Here is a 14,053-nt window from a genome sequence, read left to right as displayed (position 1 = left end):
ATGGCCATCTCGCGAAATTTGCCCAAACTAATAATAACCTCAACTTCAATTGTTTTTCACGTGCGATCTCCGGAATATTCGAAAAATTTAAATAAAAAACTAAATTTTGTCATAGAAATACTTTGAATATGGGCAAGCTGAAGAAACCATTAAAAAGAAGTTTAAAAACTACGGAATCGGCTAATCAGAAAACAAGCAACATTATAGACCCGCCAGAATCAGAGGAAGAGGAGGTACCATGTTTGTCTTAACAAATTCCATTTCTAACATATTTTTTTATTATTAAATAAAGCAGATTTACTGTCCCAAATATCTCTTCTTGAATAAAACGAATCTCTAAACTTAAAATTTGTTTCTCCCGATAAATAGGACTTCCTACAAAACGGAGTTCAAGAAGACGACAGCTCAGACTCTGAGGCTGACCCTGAAGACAGTGAGGAAGAATCTATAAATCAAGAAGAGATTGACAATGAGGATAACGAATCTTCTGAAGAACAAAGTGAAGAAGATCATGATAATGTATCAGACAATCTGTCGGAAGAAGGTAATTTGTTTGTAGAGTTTCATTTTTGATTAAACCATTTTGCTGCTTTGTAGAAGATGAAAGTGAGGAAGACTTCAGTGGCCAGTCAAGTGAAAGTGAAGAAAACAAAGGTGTACAGTACAGTGTGGAAACCAAAGTGGACACTGATGAAAGTAAAAGGACCAAAAAAGACAAAAAACTTGGCAAATTAGGGTCTAATATTGTTACAAGTAAACCTATAGATGAATATGAGGATTATGATACAAGTGACGAAGAAGATATTAGAAACACTGTGGGAAATGTTCCTAAGAACTGGTAAGATTCCTTACTAATAGATTGAAGCTATTTGTTTACATCTTAGTTTCCATGGCAGAAACAATGAGTTACATCCAACAGGAGTTACATCTAACTGCCTATAATATTCTACTCTCATGTAGATTAAAAATAATCATTTGTGCTTAAATAAAATGTTATACATACCATGGACCGAAAGAAATATTATGTCAGTAACCCAAATAAAGGCCCTCCACTTTACATTCTTCTTCAAACTTAGGCCACAGGCATAATCTTCTTTCAGCCCTCTACATGTAAATAACTATTTCAAGTAGGTAGGACAACATGTTCAAATGACTCATTTACTCAGGTATGATGAATATAAGCATTTGGGTTATGACTGGGATGGTAAACCAATAATTAAACCAGAAACTGGAGACCATTTAGATGAATTTTTAAAAAGAATGGAAGATCCAGACTTTTGGAGGACTGTCAAAGATCCTCAAACAGGACAAAATGTTGTATTAAGTGACGAAGATATTTCTTTAATAAAAAGAATCAAAGCTCAAAAGATCCCAGATGTAAGTTTTGATGAATACGCCCCCTGGATAGAATGGTCTGTGATGGCTCAATATTGTATAAATTTGCAATGTTTAATAATGTATGTTCTGAAGGTTTTCAAGTCAAGTTGAACAAATGCCAATTCGAAAATTCCCAGAGCACAAACGGTCATTCCTGCCAAGTAAAAGTGAGGCAAAAAAAGTGTCAAAATTAGTGCATGCTTTGAAAATGGGTTGGATAAAAACAAGAGAGGAGCAGGCTAAGTTGAGAGCAAAAAAGGAGCCACAGTTTTACATGTTGTGGAGCACTGATGATCATCCAGAAGAGATGAGAAGGATACACAAGCATATTGCTGCCCCTAAAAGACTTTTGCCAGGTATGACTTCCACTTTTGTATTAGTATTTTTATATTTTGATAAATTAATACAGAAATTGTTAAGCGCGCTTCTGTATGGTAATATCAGGCATTTAATTCAGTCAGCTAATTAATATTAGTTGGAAGAATTCACAATATGCATTTCTTAACCATTAAAGATAACATTGACAAAATCTAATTGCTGCCAATTGGCAAGTTATCACCTTGCCAGTAAAAAAATAATAAGCTGCTCCTAGAACGTTTCATATCAATGATTTATAATTTCATTTTTAATCTAATTCCTCTGCAAATTTTGGTTTGTATAGGCCATGCTGAATCCTACAATCCGCCGCCTGAATACCTATTTGATGCCAAAGAAATGAAAGATTGGAACAAATTGAAAAATGCTCCCTGGAAACGGAAATTGCATTTCGTGCCTGAAAAATACGACGCGCTTAGAAATGTGCCTTCTTACCCGCGGTAAACCACCTGACCTTTCTCTCCCATTGTATAAACTAGCCTAAATTTGCACTCAGATTTATTAAAGAGCGCTTTTTGCGTTGCCTGGACCTTTACCTCTGCCCTAGAACCATAAAAATGAAGCTTAATATAGAACCTGAATCTTTAGTACCTAAGCTACCTAGTCCCCGGGATTTGCAGCCCTTCCCCACGATTTTATCCATAGAGTACAAGGGGCATAGTGACATGGTACGAAGTATAGGTACTGACAAATCCGGGCAGTATTTGCTTAGTGGTTCTGATGACTGTACAAGTACGTATGCCTTTAAAAATGAAGACAACTAATTGCTACGTAAGTTTCTTAATCAATTGCAGTAAAAATATGGGAGGTGAACACTGGAAGGTGTTTGAAAACTATTCAAACAGACAGTATAGTGCGCTGTGTAGAATGGTGTCCCAATGCCGCTGTATCTTTGGTACTTGTAGCCACTGGGAATGAAGTTTTGCTTATTAACCCTGGTGTGGGAGACTTTGTGGTGAGCAGCAGGACAGATGCTGTATTAGCACAGGCACCCAAAAATGATGTGGTTGTTAACGACAGGTTGTGTTACACTGTTCATTAAATTTAGGCAAGTTTGACTGGGGTTTTTATAGAGTAAAAACAACGGTACAATGGTGCGAACCTGAAACGACGCTGTATGATAGAGGTGTCCGTATTCACTTAAAACACTTTAAGATGGTAACCCAGGTAACATGGCATGGCAAAGGAGATTATTTCGGGTCAATTATGCCTGACGGTCAGAGTCGATCGGTGTTGATTTCTCAGATATCAAAACGGTAGGTTTCTTGTCTGTTGTTTTTAAGCGAAAAAGGTAACAGAGTTGATTTATTTGATTTTTAGTAAGAGTCAACTTCCTTTCACAAAATCTAAAGGCCTTATTCAGTGTATATTGTTCCACCCGACGAAGCCATTCCTCTTCGTAGCCACGCAACGGCACGTGCGGATATACGATTTACTAAAACAGGCCCAAATGAAGAAGCTAATGACAAATTCGAAATGGATATCCACGATGGCCGTCCATCCTGGAGGGGATAACTTATTAGTTGGTAAGTTGAAATCTCATCTGAAAAATAGCCATATTTTTGAAACGTAACATAAACGCCAAACGTTTTGAAAGCAATTTATATGGGTAATTATTTCCACATATATGAGGATCTGAGTTCGCTAAATGTAGAAAGTTTTAAATAATTTTTATACGAACCTCACATCTGGTTTAAAAATTGCTTTAAGTTTTACCATTTTTCAGGCAAACTGAAAAAGTAAAATACTGCATTTTTAACCTAGTTGTATAGTTTCAAAACCAATACTAAAGTGCTTTTAAAAACAAAACCTTTTTAGGTCTTTTTCATGTAGAATACGGTAGCGTATAAAAAATCCTGACGTTATTTGTTGTTAATAGCAAAGACACATAATTTAAGAAATTTAAAGAAGCTCTTGTGCCTTTCAAACATTCGCTGTGTTGTAGAGTAAATCTTTAAGTTTTTTTGTCTTTTTCGTAGGAACTTACGATAGGAAAATGTTATGGTTCGACTTGGATTTGAGCACAAAACCTTACCAAACTTTAAGGTTACATGGAACTGCAGTACGGGGTGTGGCTTACCACAAAAGGTACCCCTTGTTTGCCTCAGGATCAGACGACCGAAGTCTCATAATTTCCCATGGAATGGTTTACAAGTAAGCTTTTGCTTTTTTATAAACATTTTGGAAGTTTTAAGATACATTGAGTTTATACAAAGGATCTAAATTTGACAATTATTTTTATTTTCAGCGACCTTCTGAAAAATCCCTTAATAGTGCCGCTAAAACGCCTCCAGGACCATCAACCCTTCAATGATTTCGGCATATTAGACGTCGTCTTTCATCCGTTGCAACCCTGGGTCTTTTCGGCAGGAGCCGACAGTACAATTAAGTTGTATTCAAATTAATTTTAAGTTATCAGTTACGGGATAATTGTTTTGTTTGTTGTATTTTTTCCTTTTGACAGAATGAAATACATTTTTCTTACCAAAACAAATGAAAGTTTATACATTTTCAGGATCCAGAAGGCTTGTTTAATCGATTGCGAACATATGAAGAGCAAGTCATAACACTGTAAGGTGAGATTATTGGCGAAATAATCCCATATTTTGAACAAAAAAATATATTCTCCATTTGTTTTTACAGAGTAATGTGCAACGTAACGATTCATAAGAATAACGGAAAATGAAAAAACTCACTGATCTCTAGAATCTGGTGGGTAAAAGCAATATAACGATAATTAAAAACAAGTTAACATGGCTTAAAGCCCAATTGTCAATAATGAACTTTGATTTGAAAATTCACCAAAAAAAAAAACACTTAAGCCTAGTAGCAAAAAAAGTTTAAGCTTGTATGTTTTGATTTCTGTAAGACATTACAGTCAAAATGATTTAACTGGAAATTAGCAAAAACCGACTCTGAGAGTTCAACGATTTAGAAGAACTGGGTGTTGTAAAGAACTGTTGGCATACCACTAAAAATGGTTTTGTTTTTTTAATGGAAAGCCGCCATGTAATAGTACTCTTATAACGTAATTTTCGCCAGAAATGTCTCGCGTCTCGGTCCAATTGGGATATGTAAATAAACGACAAAATATCCTGATGACGTCGTTTCTTCCGAATTTCGTCACAATGGATTATTGCCCAATTTTCCAAAAAGGGCGGACAAAACTTCTAGACTGTTAGAACCATACGGACTACTGGTAATTTTATCTGGAAAATAATTTCCATGGAAATCAGGAAATTAACCAAAACTCCGTTTTTCGAAAGTTTCCACGAATATTGTTCTCTTGGTAAAGCTATCAGGACTTGGCCGTTAAGAGGAAGTTTTATATGAATAATAAAAGTTACAGGTAATTTCTGTAAGGCCAAAAAGTTACTAAGAACAAATGCAAATTCGTTAGTTTTTCTAGAAGTCAGTACTTCAAGGAACTTGTTCCCGTATTTTTAGCATATCGTTAGAAATTTTCTCATTGACTAAATTATAAGAATATTGACAATTTCGGCTTTAAAATTATCAAAAGATCAGGTGCTTTAACAAAACTTCTGATTTATCTTCAATCTTCTTGGTTTTCCATTTATTTACCGGCCTTCCCAGTTATTGAACATTCCAATTCTACAATAATAACATATTTAAAACTTCCTTATTGGTGCTTAAATTATGTTAAAAACTTACCCGTTTACTGTGCCTTACTTCTTGCCTTCGCTCTAAGCGCCCTAGGACTTATTGTCGCTTTTTGAATATCTTTTTTGACTTTGGATTTTAAGCCCGCTTTCGATCTTTTCGGACCATCTTTAATGAATATTTGAACAGAATTAAATAGTAATAGAATGAAAATATAAACTTTTCGAGGAAAACAGTCAAAATTTACCACTTTCATATAATTGTTTAAAGACTTACCTGTCCTTTCTGTTTTTTCTGGTGTTCTTAATTTGTTTTCTCTTTTCTGTCTTTTACGAGGTAAGCTTGAACTTTCGCCATCACTCATCTCAGCTTCCTCACACAAATTTTCACCAACTTTTAAACCCGTTTTTGCATTCGATATTTCGTTAGTTCTCGCTGAAACTTCTTTATGTCCCAGTTTTCCTTTGCGACTCCTTGTTCGTAGGTTTTTAGCTGTAAAAAAAAATGGAGACAATTACAATAGTGAAATATGTCTTTAATTCTAAAGTTTAGGTTCATTTTGTTATGATGATCTCACTCATTATAGGTGCATTATAGTTATTTATATAACAAGTACAGAAAGTGATAATTTACCACATGTTAATTAAAATTGCATAAACAATGCAAAATGGAGTTGAAGAGAGAATTTCTGTCTCTTATGGCGAATGCATATGCTACATTTCACTCTTGTAGACTAAGAGTTACTTTCTTCACTTGCAGAATGTTTAATAGAAGCTAAAAGAATGCTCTTGGATTTTCCGATCCAGGAAAATATCAATATCTCTTCAATTTGAGTAGGTTGTGGAAATATTGATGCAGTTGAGATAGCTAATGTGTTTTATTGAAGAATTAAAATGAAACCCCTTTTTGAAATACGCTCTATTTTACCTGGCTTTGCATCTTCTTTCTTCTGTTTTATCTCAGTTCTACTTGGTCTTTTAGCTTTAGGATATGCTTCAAGTTTCATTTCCCAAGAACTACATTGACCACCATCTACAAATTCAGTACTCTTAAATTCTTTCTTGCCCTCACTTGTAGTAGATAACCCCGTGCTTCGCCTTTTTTTACTGCTATTTTTCGAGTCGTTATCTTCTCTGTCTTGATTCATACTTTTGGCATCCAAGCTTGATTTTTTTAGTTCAGCAATTATCGAATTGTCCAATAAAGTTTTCAGTGTGATGTGTTTACAAGAGGTGCCAGCAAAGTTTTCACCCATGGTTTCATGAGGGAAAGCTGTGATATTGTTACAAGATTCTTGATTTAACTTTGGCGATTCGGATAATAAACTTTCAAGTGTTATAGGTTCGGAATTATCAGTGACCTTTTGAGAAACTGAAGGATGTTCAAATGCATTGCCCTTTAAATTCCTTCCTCTAGTTCGTCGGTTAGTATTATGGCTTACACTACACTTCATTGATGATGGTGTGTTGTTGAGTAGTTTAGTTTGTAGAGCACGTTCTTGTTCGGTTAGGTGCTTCAACTTTATAGCACGTTCTTTTTGTGTTAGACGCTTCAACTTTATGGTACGTTGTTGTTCGGTTAGGCGCTTCAACATGTGAAATTTATGATGACCCTCATGCCTGGAATACGTTACGATCTCGCCACATTCCTCGCAATGCCATACGTGGCTACGGACATGTAGATTTAATATGAACACGTTCTTGAAGTTCAACTTGCAAACGAGGCAGACACTATTATGATGTTGCATATGCTAAAATATAAACACGTTTATTAGAGAGTGGTTTGTTACAAACCAGTGACATTTGGTTTCATCATAAAATCTAGTAATTGTAGGTGGGTACCTTAATATGTTCTTCCGATGCATGTTTCAGGCCACAAAGCAGACATATGCACATATTTCCGAACAGTTTGTGGTTGGTAGTTAGGTCATTTCTCCTATATGGATTAACCAAATAGTCGTGATCATTGATGTAATCTCCATAATCAGTGAAGTTTGTATACAAGACACACACATTACTCTGGTCGCTGTAAAGATTCAGGAATAAAATTCTGGTACGGAAATGCTTAACCAATAACCAACGCCACCAAAAACCAATAATATACGCAATAAACGCATGCAATTTGATTTACGGTTAGTGTCCTATTAAATGTCGAGAATGCCAGTATTAAGGAAGTTGTTTTTGATCGCTCTCCAACGTTTCTAATAGGGCACTTAACGTGAATCATTATGTATAATATTACCTATGCGGGACATCATATAAAGCTCTCTGTGTACATATTCCCAAATTTTCGTCCTCGTTTCCTTCTTTTTCCATTTCTACAGGAGCCAATTTATGCATCGTCGGTGCAGCTTTCGGTTTTGGTTTACTTTGAGAACAGTTTTTGGTCGATATTATAACATTATCTGTTATTGAATGCTTTATATATTGTCGAACTTTTGTTGATACTTGAACTTACTTGACTTCAGTCCGCAAACGACATCACTGGCAGACGGTGGTGCTTTTTCTAGAACTGGCATAGTTGGAAGAGGGTGCCTTCGAGTGACGAGAACGTAGTCAGGAATATCTGGTTCTTAATTGTTCAATAAAAATTCTTTTTATTTAATCGACCTCAAAAACAGTCATAACAACATTCAATGACTAACCAACTGCCGTTTGAAAGAAATCATTATTTTAGAGCCTATGAAAGATATTTACACAATTATTGTAAAGCCAAAAAATGCAATTAAACCACCTTTAAATCTTGAGGCGCAGATATCTAATGCCACTGAAACTATTTTAGTACCTTAAAAATCTCTCAAAGCCGCGTTGAATCGTACAATCAATTCTTACCTAAATCTACATCCGGAATGTTTTGGGACATCAAGAAATTCTCTACTTCCGTCTCGCTGGCGCTTATCGTGTCCTCGCTATCTTCCTCTTTAATAACACCTTTCAAACTCTTGGGAACTTCTGCTTTCGAGAAATTATTCCAATCTGTAACACTCCGACTATAAATTAAACTATAGGCTTGAAAAGAGCATAAAGCTCTCACCATAGTTAGTATCAAAACTGAAGTCCAACGGCTCGTCCTTAATGTCGATGAGATCAAAATTATTTGTGTGATTGACAGGATATTGAGAAGTTTGATTGGTAATCTCACGATTCAGGTTTTCGAGGTTTTCAAGGGCACACAGTAGCTCAGGGGGCAAAGATTCATTTTCAGAGGGCATATTTTCGATAGTCTTCGTGGCAGCATTGATTTTGGGTTTTAAAGCCGGCGTTCCAATTGTGCTGTAAGTGCTGATGGCCTGTGGTGTATTTTCAATTCCCGTGTCAGAAGTTTCACTTAACGTGAAGGATCCGCGGTGCAAATTTTCGGGATTTTCAATTGTACACATGGGCCCAGGAAGCAAGGCTTGACTTTCCGAGGGAGAATTTTTATTAGCACTGAGACTTAAATTATTCCTTTTGGCTCTTAGTACACTTTTCGTAGGCCATTGATTGATAGGATCACGAATCTCCTCTTGGTCAGGAGTCATATCCTTCATGACGGATTCACTTTGTGGAGACAGATTATCGATAGTCTTTATAGTAGTTTTAATCTTAGGTTTCAAAGTCGTCGCTCTAATTCTACAGCAAGCCTTCGAGGCCTGTGGTATACTCTCATTTTTCGAGCTCTTAGTTTCACTCAACGAGAAAGAGCCACGATTTAAATGTTTGAGGTTTTCAATTCCGCAGATTGATTCAAATGGCAACGCTTGACTCTCCAAAGAAAGATTTTTATTAGTTTCGAGAGTTAAAATCTTCGTTTTATCGCATATTTCCGATTTGGGAGGGTGTTGAACACGGTTCTTTTCTTGGTCAGGAGTCATGTCCTTCGTGACGAGCTCAGTATTCGAGATTTTGGAGTTTTCCATTTTACTTATTTCTGGAGACGTGACTTGATTTTTCGATAACAGATTTTCTTTTGAATTTATTATAGATTTCAGTTTTATTATTTTCGTTTGAATACAATTATCAACGTTGGCAATGCGTTGACAGCGATTAATTTCTTGGTCGGGAATTGTTCCCTTCATGATCGAGTCGAAACTCCTCCGTATTTTGAAAATTTTCCTTTTATACATTCTAGGAGGCTTGCCCTCACCTTTCAATAACAATTTTTCATTACCGTTCGTTTTATCGTTAAATGTTGATAATAGCTTTATTTTAAAACAATCACCAGATTTAATAGCCCCCTGATCATGAGGATTTTGGCCAGGAGTATGACTCTCCGTTGTAGACTCAACACTCAAGTTTTTGAAATTTTCAATTTTACCAACTCGTCTAGGATTCAGCGCTTGATATTCCCTGAGCCGATTTTCGATGGCTTTTATTGCAGATTTTTGTTTAACCAAAATTGGTTTATTTTTAATGCAATTACCTAATTGTTCAGCCGATTGAGCACGTTTGATTACCTCATTCTCTGTAATGGACTTAGTATTTAAGGTTTTCATATTTCCAACACCCCACACATGTCCAGATTGCAAAGCTGTATTTTCCGTTCGCAGCAGATGTTCACTGTCTATTTTCTTTTCATTTACAGCACTTTCCGTAACCGACTCACGGTTCCAATTTTCACTTCCCGACGATATTTTTCCCATAAATTTTGCTTCACTTTTCACCTGCTTGGATTTCAAAATACTCGTTTTATCCAGTCCGTCAGAATCGGATTTTGCCTTGAGAAGTTGCTGAAGGTTCTCTTCCTTCCCAGTTGAGTGCTCCACTAGCGATTTTGCAATTGAAGTCGTCTTATTAAAGAACGGTGATAAGGGCGGCACGGAAGGCTCTGAAGGAATAGTTTGTGTTTTAATATTGGTTAAAGTTTTAACATGCGGTGCAGAAGATTTATCTAGTTGTGTAACTGAATTCCGGCCTACTCGCGTAGAAGTTGAAGAAGACATTGAAGAAACGATCTCTAGAGAGCATTTTGTCTTGATTGCTGTGGGTACAGGCGACTTCAGGTCCAGGTAATGGAGCTCCGGTGGTTGAGACGTCTGGATTACTTTTGACGGTTTATTGATGTTAGACACTGATCGGCCTTGAATTTTTATAGGCGCGTTCTTTGGCACGGCTGCCATTTCTAAAGTTGTTCCCTCTTCAGAGTCTGAGTCGATTAAGATTTTGATATGCTCTAGAGGTGAGTGAAATATCGATATGCCAAACAGCGTTCATAAAAGTATAGACTTACCTGCCCACTCTTCCTCGTCATCTTCCGCATGTACAAAATCTATATTTGCCTCATTTAGGCACCCCTTCGCAGTTAGATCGCTGACTCCTGTATAAAAAAAACCTATTCAGTAGATACGGCGCGATGCAGTCCTCATAAATTTTTCTTATAACCGTCATTAGTTTGACTTCCTCGTCGGTTGTAATATCTTCTACATTGCTCTTACCATTATGCGTTTTGGTGCCATGTGGAAGGTCTTTCCTTGGGATTTCCTGTTTACTTGGAATAGCTTGGTGATGGTCATCAGTGGTTACGAAGGCTTGGCACTTTTCGCCCTCGGATGGAAGCGGCCTCGATAATTTTTTCAAAAAAATCTTTACGTCAGTAAGATCAATATCTGCCGCTGTTTTATTAGGGAAATCGAAATCTGTAATTCGTAAAAGTTGGGATTTAGGAACGTGAAACAATAACAGGCGTCTCCGTGAAAATAGAAAACGGGACGTTTCAGATTCACTTGTTTTAAGGAACAACCCAAAAATATTGTACCTAACACGTGGGAAAACCTTTACCGCACTCATTTGCGTACCAAACGTAAACCGTCACTTTACCGCACTTGTTAGGTAAATAACCATTATGGCGCGTAAACCTGAATCTGTCAAGGTTCTTACGGCGATTTCAGTGTTGGCTTACCGTTCTTAGGAATGGGCCAGGTTTTCAGGATTACCACACATTATGTGGAACGTCCGTAATCAAAATTGGAAACAATACATAAGTAAAAAAAATCCGTCCTTACTTTTCTCTTTGAATCCGAACCAATGAGCTATTCGGGCCGCATTGGCGTCGGATGGCATTTTGCAATAAATATTCAGCCAATAATTTACTACATCCCAGAGATTAACGCTAGTTTTAGGTAGAATTGATTCCCGAGTGTAAATTCCTATTAGTTTGTCGGTCAAAAGACATTTGAACCGAAAGGAAAAGGCTGCTTTTAGGGATTCATAGCACTCATTGCATATCCGTGGGTTAGCCGAAATGCCCAAATACTGAAATATAAGAAAATTATAATTAGTAGTATCAAAAAAATAGATTCATCGCTGGGGAATATTAAGGGTCTTTCAAGCATTACTAGACAGTTTTCGGTTTCTAGCGACAAAATGCGACTCCAGCTAACGCTAATGGACAATTTTGATTTCGATTTTCAAGCATAAGCATGAAATTCGGCAGGTCTCCAGCAACTTACAGACGATTGAGAGTAATATCGAGCATAAAATCTAGTAAATCAAACTTTATTACTAATTTAAAAACTGTTGTATTTTTTCTTTAGGTTATTTGGCGAGTTAATTCACAATTATTATCATTTAATCATTGCAACTTTTCCTTTTCTACAACGTAGAGATGTCAAAATTTCAAATGCGACGTTTTTAATTTTCGGGAACCATCATCAACTTTCTTTTTTCTTACGGGCGCCATATTGAATTTTCACATTTTTGAATTAATCTTTTTTTATGGCTATCGTGAGCCCCATGGTTGAGTTCTAGAAGCGCATATCGTATAAATGCATATGCAGGTGCCGATCTATCTTCCAGAATATTTATATAATAGATATTCCTGGACAACTATTGCATAATGTGCGGGTGCGTCATTCTTTAGTTTTCGTCTATTTCTTACGAGAACTAGGGAAAAAAATAAAAAATCAAATCAAAAATCTAGTTTTTTTCTGTTTGCTTCGTGAAACTCCTTCCTTGAAAGCACAGCCTTCCCTCATTTAACCAAATATGTATTTGTTACCATTTACAAGATACCCATGATGGACATCCTCATCTTGCGGGCATTATATGCTATTTCGCGTCGCATATCGATTTTTAACGTACGGTACGACCTATGAGCCGTACCTTCACAAAAGGCAGACTATAAAGTTTTTTGTACATTTTAAAGCGATATTATTTCTTTGATGATTCAGTCGTGTAGTAGCGCGGCGACAAACAAGATGTTCGTAATCCGGAGTTAGTAATCGGGATAATCGGGTGTTCTTTTATTTCAAAGACTCATGAGATACTTTACTAGTGTAGTTAACATTTAGTGAGTGAAAGTGGGTGTTACCAAAAACGTTTTTCCTTTTGTTGTGAAAGTGGAAGTTGTATTACTCATGCTATTGGTCCTTCGAGGTGTATTCCTCCCTCAAGGCTAGGTAGATCGAGGGATCCGCCTGTGCTTTCTTACCTTAAACTGCCATGTTAAACCGCGGTTTAACATGGGAAAGTGCGATGGGATGTAAGAGTTAAGGCCTTGCAACGCGGGGAGAGGAGTTAATTTTAACATGTCAGAGTAAGAAGGGTTGGTGGTTTTATTTAAAAGAGGAATGGAGGTAAAATTTGAAGTTGTATTTGGTTTTTTATATTAATTTTGTTTTTAATGAACGACATAAATTACTTGGATTAGTACTAAAACATGAAAAAAATCGGTTTGTAGTAGCCGAATAGTGTAGTATTTGGCTGGTTTTCTCGATATCGCATGATCAAATTTTTCCCTATCATAATTGTAGTAAGGTGACAACTGACTAATAAATTTGTTTTCTTTTTGTGCTACCATATAGTAGCTATCTTAACATATAAATTAATCTTAACAAGAAAATAAAATGTAGGTTCTTGAAAACTCTGATGTAAACAGGAACTCCATGTAGAAGAATTAAGGGATATTGTCATGTCTGCCATTCCCGCTATGAAAAGAATGAAAACGAAAACACATTCTAGTTATAAGACGAACCCACGTTGGCAGCCATGCGGCAACGTCAATGTCAACTTCAAACTTTATTTATTTATAATAAGAAATAAAAATCACAGATGCGCCATCTACTGAATAAAGTTAGTATTAGAACATATATAACAATTGTTACTAAAATTACTGTCATATCACAGTATTACAAATAGCCCTGTAACATTACTGAGAAAAATACGTTTTAGATTTTGATGATACTTCAGCACTACTTACAAGTTCCGGCAGCAATGTCCTAATGAGGGTCGTAATGGTAATGCCGTCTTCATTCCGATGGTCAACACTATACAATATAAACTCGGGTATTTCTCCTGTTTGTACTTTAAGGTTATATAAGTCACTTCTGAAGCATAATCTACAAATTGAATTCATTTTCTTTAAGAGAAAATTGTTTCCCGACACAACTTCAAATCGCCATTTTCAAATTAAAAGAACTTAACAGCTGATTTAGGTCAAAATAATCAACGTGACTCAGGGCTGCCAACTAAGAATTATTGCCAATTTATATCCAATGAATAAATGGGAAAAATTATATATTCTTCCGTAGTATGGCTACGATTTTTATATCTTCTGAACTTATATAGACAGACTAAATGCATTTATGTCATTTTGAGATGTCTTCAAGAATTGGAAAGCTACAATAATTAAGCTTTTTTTTAAGAATATATATGTTGTAGAATTTGCGCATGTGCTTTACTTGTCATCTGAGTCATTAACATGT

The 14,053-nt window shown here is 36.1% G+C and overlaps 2 protein-coding genes across 3 annotated transcripts; one reads left to right on the top strand and one right to left on the bottom strand.

The window, feature by feature from the left end:
- The first annotated feature begins 17 nt into the window (after positions 1–17).
- LOC136415254 (ribosome biogenesis protein BOP1 homolog) lies at positions 18–4,251 on the top strand. Of its 2 annotated transcripts, none has more exons than XM_066399760.1 (12): positions 18–233; positions 370–544; positions 601–838; positions 1,167–1,412; positions 1,471–1,733; positions 2,039–2,192; positions 2,249–2,484; positions 2,547–2,772; positions 2,826–3,008; positions 3,073–3,278; positions 3,732–3,906; positions 4,001–4,251. In XM_066399760.1, the coding sequence occupies exons 1-12, from the start codon at positions 129–131 to the stop codon at positions 4,155–4,157; spliced, it is 2,364 nt and encodes a 787-aa protein (XP_066255857.1). In that variant the 5' UTR covers positions 18–128; the 3' UTR covers positions 4,158–4,251. The 2 variants fall into 2 exon arrangements, with proteins under 2 accessions (XP_066255857.1, XP_066255856.1); XM_066399759.1 differs by having other exon boundaries at positions 598–838.
- Positions 4,252–4,388: 137 nt separating this feature from the next.
- Positions 4,389–13,863, bottom strand: LOC136415153 (uncharacterized). Its single transcript, XM_066399601.1, has 13 exons — positions 13,549–13,863; positions 11,354–11,603; positions 10,787–10,987; positions 10,582–10,668; positions 8,407–10,524; positions 8,205–8,348; positions 7,831–7,944; positions 7,615–7,777; positions 7,215–7,398; positions 6,301–7,123; positions 5,650–5,865; positions 5,425–5,541; positions 4,389–5,364 (listed from the first exon to the last, which is right to left on the bottom strand). Exons 1-12 carry the CDS (start codon positions 13,702–13,704, stop codon positions 5,429–5,431), a joined length of 4,569 nt encoding a protein of 1,522 aa, XP_066255698.1. The 5' UTR covers positions 13,705–13,863; the 3' UTR covers positions 4,389–5,364; positions 5,425–5,428.
- Between the last annotated feature and the right edge of the window lie 190 nt (positions 13,864–14,053).

The sequence above is a fragment of the Euwallacea similis genome, chromosome 19 (genome assembly GCF_039881205.1).
Source record: "Euwallacea similis isolate ESF13 chromosome 19, ESF131.1, whole genome shotgun sequence".
In the NCBI taxonomy this organism is placed as follows: domain Eukaryota; kingdom Metazoa; phylum Arthropoda; class Insecta; order Coleoptera; family Curculionidae; genus Euwallacea; species Euwallacea similis.
This window is presented reverse-complemented; position numbering and strand designations above follow the sequence as displayed.

Excerpts from the sequence above, each read along its gene's own strand:
- LOC136415153 (XM_066399601.1), bottom strand. The coding sequence starts at position 13,704 with ATGAATTCAATTTGTAGATTATGCTTCAGAAGTGACTTATATAACCTT. Across the intron at positions 8,349-8,406 it reads CAGTTTTGATACTAACTATG|ATTGGAATAATTTCTCGAAA; the intron begins GTGAGAGCTTTA and ends GGAGTGTTACAG. Across the intron at positions 7,124-7,214 it reads CATCGGAAGAACATATTAAG|CATATGCAACATCATAATAG; the intron begins GTACCCACCTAC and ends TTTATATTTTAG.
- LOC136415254 (XM_066399759.1), top strand. The coding sequence starts at position 129 with ATGGGCAAGCTGAAGAAACCATTAAAAAGAAGTTTAAAAACTACGGAA. Across the intron at positions 1,413-1,470 it reads TACGCCCCCTGGATAGAATG|GTTTTCAAGTCAAGTTGAAC; the intron begins GTCTGTGATGGC and ends TATGTTCTGAAG. Across the intron at positions 3,907-4,000 it reads TCCCATGGAATGGTTTACAA|CGACCTTCTGAAAAATCCCT; the intron begins GTAAGCTTTTGC and ends TTTTATTTTCAG.